This window comes from Palaemon carinicauda, chromosome 19, assembly GCF_036898095.1.
Source record: "Palaemon carinicauda isolate YSFRI2023 chromosome 19, ASM3689809v2, whole genome shotgun sequence".
In the NCBI taxonomy this organism is placed as follows: domain Eukaryota; kingdom Metazoa; phylum Arthropoda; class Malacostraca; order Decapoda; family Palaemonidae; genus Palaemon; species Palaemon carinicauda.
Window position 1 is genome coordinate 124,189,030 of NC_090743.1, and position 3,173 is coordinate 124,192,202.

The 3,173-nt window shown below is 46.3% G+C and overlaps 2 protein-coding genes across 2 annotated transcripts; one reads left to right on the top strand and one right to left on the bottom strand.

Moving 5' to 3' along the window:
• Positions 1-98: 98 nt before the first annotated feature.
• LOC137659302 (uncharacterized) lies at positions 99-2,388 on the bottom strand. The gene is made up of 2 exons (XM_068394327.1): positions 1,861-2,388; positions 99-800 (listed from the first exon to the last, which is right to left on the bottom strand). The coding sequence occupies exons 1-2, from the start codon at positions 2,386-2,388 to the stop codon at positions 99-101; spliced, it is 1,230 nt and encodes a 409-aa protein (XP_068250428.1).
• A 37-nt stretch (positions 2,389-2,425) lies between these two features.
• Positions 2,426-2,875, top strand: LOC137659303 (uncharacterized). Its single transcript, XM_068394328.1, has one exon. It carries the CDS (start codon positions 2,426-2,428, stop codon positions 2,873-2,875), a length of 450 nt encoding a protein of 149 aa, XP_068250429.1.
• Positions 2,876-3,173: the final 298 nt, after the last annotated feature.

Genomic DNA, 3,173 nt, shown 5'->3' on the forward strand with positions numbered 1-3,173 from the left:
AAATAACTATGAAAAAAAACGTTCTCTCTCTCACTCTCTCTCTCTCTCTCTCTCTCTCTCTCTCTCTCTCTCTCTCTTGCTTCATTTCATCTCGAGAGTTAATATAAACGGCCTAAGTTATAGAAGATCATATAAAACTCCCAAATTGATAACAGCAAACACAACCACGAGTTGCTACTTTTCACCGAAATGGCTAACCGGGAGTTGCTACTTTTCACCGAGATGGCTAACGGCAAGTTGCTACTTTTCACTGAAATGGCTAACTGAGAGTTGCTACTTTTCACCGAAATGGCTAACCGCGAGTTGCTACTTTTCACCAGAATGGCTAACCGCGAGTTGCTACTTTTCACCGGAATGGCCAACTGAGAGTTGCTACTTTTCACCGAAATGGCCAACTGAGAGTTGCTACTTTTCACCAAAATGGCCAACTGAGAGTTGCTACTTTTCACCGAAATGGCTAACCGCGAGTTGCTACTTTTCACCGAGATGGCTAACTGCAAGTTGCTACTTTTCACCGAAATGGCCAACTGAGAGTTGCTACTTTTCACCGAAATGGCTAACCGCGAGTTGCTACTTTTCACCAGAATGGCTAACCGCGAGTTGCTACTTTTCACCGGAATGGCCAACTGAGAGTTGCTACTTTTCACCGAAATGGCCAACTGAGAGTTGCTACTTTTCACCGAAATGGCCAACTGAGAGTTGCTACTTTTCACCGAAATGGCCAACTGAGAGTTGCTACTTTTCACCGAAATGGCCAACCGCGAGTTGCTATTTTTCACCAAATTGCTAATCGCGAGTTGCTACTTTTCACCGAAATGGCCAACTGAGAGTTGCTACTTTTCACCGAAATGGCCAACTGAGAGTTGCTACTTTTCACCGACATGGCCAACCGCGAGTTGCTATTTTTCACCAAATTGCTAATCGCGAGTTGCTACTTTTCACCGAATGGCTAACCGCGAGTTGCTACTTTTCACCGAGATGGCTAACGCAAGTTGCTACTTTTCACCGAAATGGCCAACTGAGAGTTGCTACTTTTCACCGAAATGGCTAACCGCGAGTTGCTACTTTTCACCGAAATGGCTAACCGCGAGTTGCTACTTTTCACCGAATGGCTAACCGCGAGTTGCTACTTTTCACCGAAATGGCCAACTGAGAGTTGCTACTTTTCACCGAAATGGCCAACTGAGAGTTGCTACTTTTCACCGAAATGGCCAACTGAGAGTTGCTACTTTTCACCGAAATGGCCAACTGAGTTGCTACTTTTCACCGAAATGGCCAACCGCGAGTTGCTATTTTTCACCAAATTGCTAATCGCGAGTTGCTACTTTTCACCGAAATGGCCAACTGAGAGTTGCTACTTTTCACCGAAATGGCCAACTGAGAGTTGCTACTTTTCACCGAAATGGCCAACCGCGAGTTGCTATTTTTCACCAAATTGCTAATCGCGAGTTGCTACTTTTCACCGGAATGGCTAACCGCGAGTTGCTACTTTTCACCGAAATGGCCAACCGCGAGTTGCTACTTTTCACCGAAATGGCTAACCGCGAGTTGCTACTTTTCACCGGAATGGCTAACCGCGAGTTGCTACTTTTCACTGAAATGGCCAACCGCGAGTTGCTATTTTTCACCGAAATAGCTAACCCCGAGTTGCTGCTTTTCACCGAAATGGCTAACCGCGAGTTGCTACTTTTCACCGAAATGGCCAACTGAGAGTTGCTACTTTTCACTGAAATGGCCAACCGCGAGTTGCTATTTTTCACCGAAATAGCTAACCCCGAGTTGCTGCTTTTCACCGAAATGGCCAAACAAGAATTGCTACTTTTCACCAAAATGGCCAACTGAGAGTTGCTACTTTTTCACCGAAATGGCCAACTGAGAGTTGCTACTTTTCACCGAAATGGTCCCCTGCGAGTTGATAGTTTTCACCGAAATGGCCAACCGAGAGTTGCTACTTTTCACCGAAAAGGCCCACCACGAGTTGCTCTTTTTCACCGAAATAGCTAACCCCGAGTTGCTGCTTTTCACCGAAATGGCCAAACAAGAATTGCTACTTTTCACCAAAATGGCCAACTGAGAGTTGCTACTTTTCACCGAAATGGCCAACTGAGAGTTGCTACTTTTCACCGAAATGGTCCCCTGCGAGTTGATAGTTTTCACCGAAATGGCCAACCGAGAGTTGCTACTTTTCACAGAAAAGGCCCACCGCAAGTTGCTACTTTTCAGCGAAATAGCCAACCGAGAGTTGCTACTTTTCACCGAAATGGTCCCCTGCGAGTTGATAGTTTTCACCGAAATGGCCAACCGAGAGTTGCTACTTTTCACCGAAAAGGCCCACCGCGAGTTGCTCTTTTTCACCGAAATGGCCAACCAAGAGTTGCTACTTTTCATCGAAAAGGCCAACTGCGAGTTGCTACTTTTCTCCTAAATGGCCAACCGCAAGTTGCTACTTTTCAACTATATGGCCAACCGCGAGCTGCTACTTTTCACTGATATGGCCAACCGTGAGCTGCTACTTTTCACTGAAGTGGCCAACCACGAGCTGCTACTTTTCACTGATATGGCCAACCGTGAGCTGCTACTTTTCACTGAAGTGGCCAACCACGAGCTGCTACTTTTCACTGAAATGGCCAACCGCGAGCTGCTACTTTTCACTGAAGTGGCCAACCACGAGCTGCTACTTTTCACTGAAGTGGCCAACCACGAGCTGCTACTTTTCACTGAAATGGCCAACCGCGAGCTGCTACTTTTCACTGAAATGGCCAACCGCGAGCTGCTACTTTTCACTGAAGTGGCCAACCACGAGCTGCTACTTTTCATTGAAATGGCCAACCGCGAGCTGCTACTTTTCACCGAAATGGCCAACCGCACGGTGTGACGACAGTGCAGAATTCAGCCAATGTTGCAGATTGCAAAACTCACTGATATAAATAAAGGCAACCGCCTGGGAGCCATCTGTCCCTGAGTTTATTACGGGCCCAATCCCTTCGCCCTTTTGAATATTTCACGGATTTGAATTTATGCGTCTGGGAATTGCGTTCTGTGGTGTGGGTGTGTGTGTGTTTGTGTGTGTATGTTTGGGAAATTCGTGGATGTCAAAATACGTCAAAGTCTTCAGGATATTATTATTACTTTCTAAGCTACAACCCTAGTTGGAAAAGAAGGAAGCTATAAGC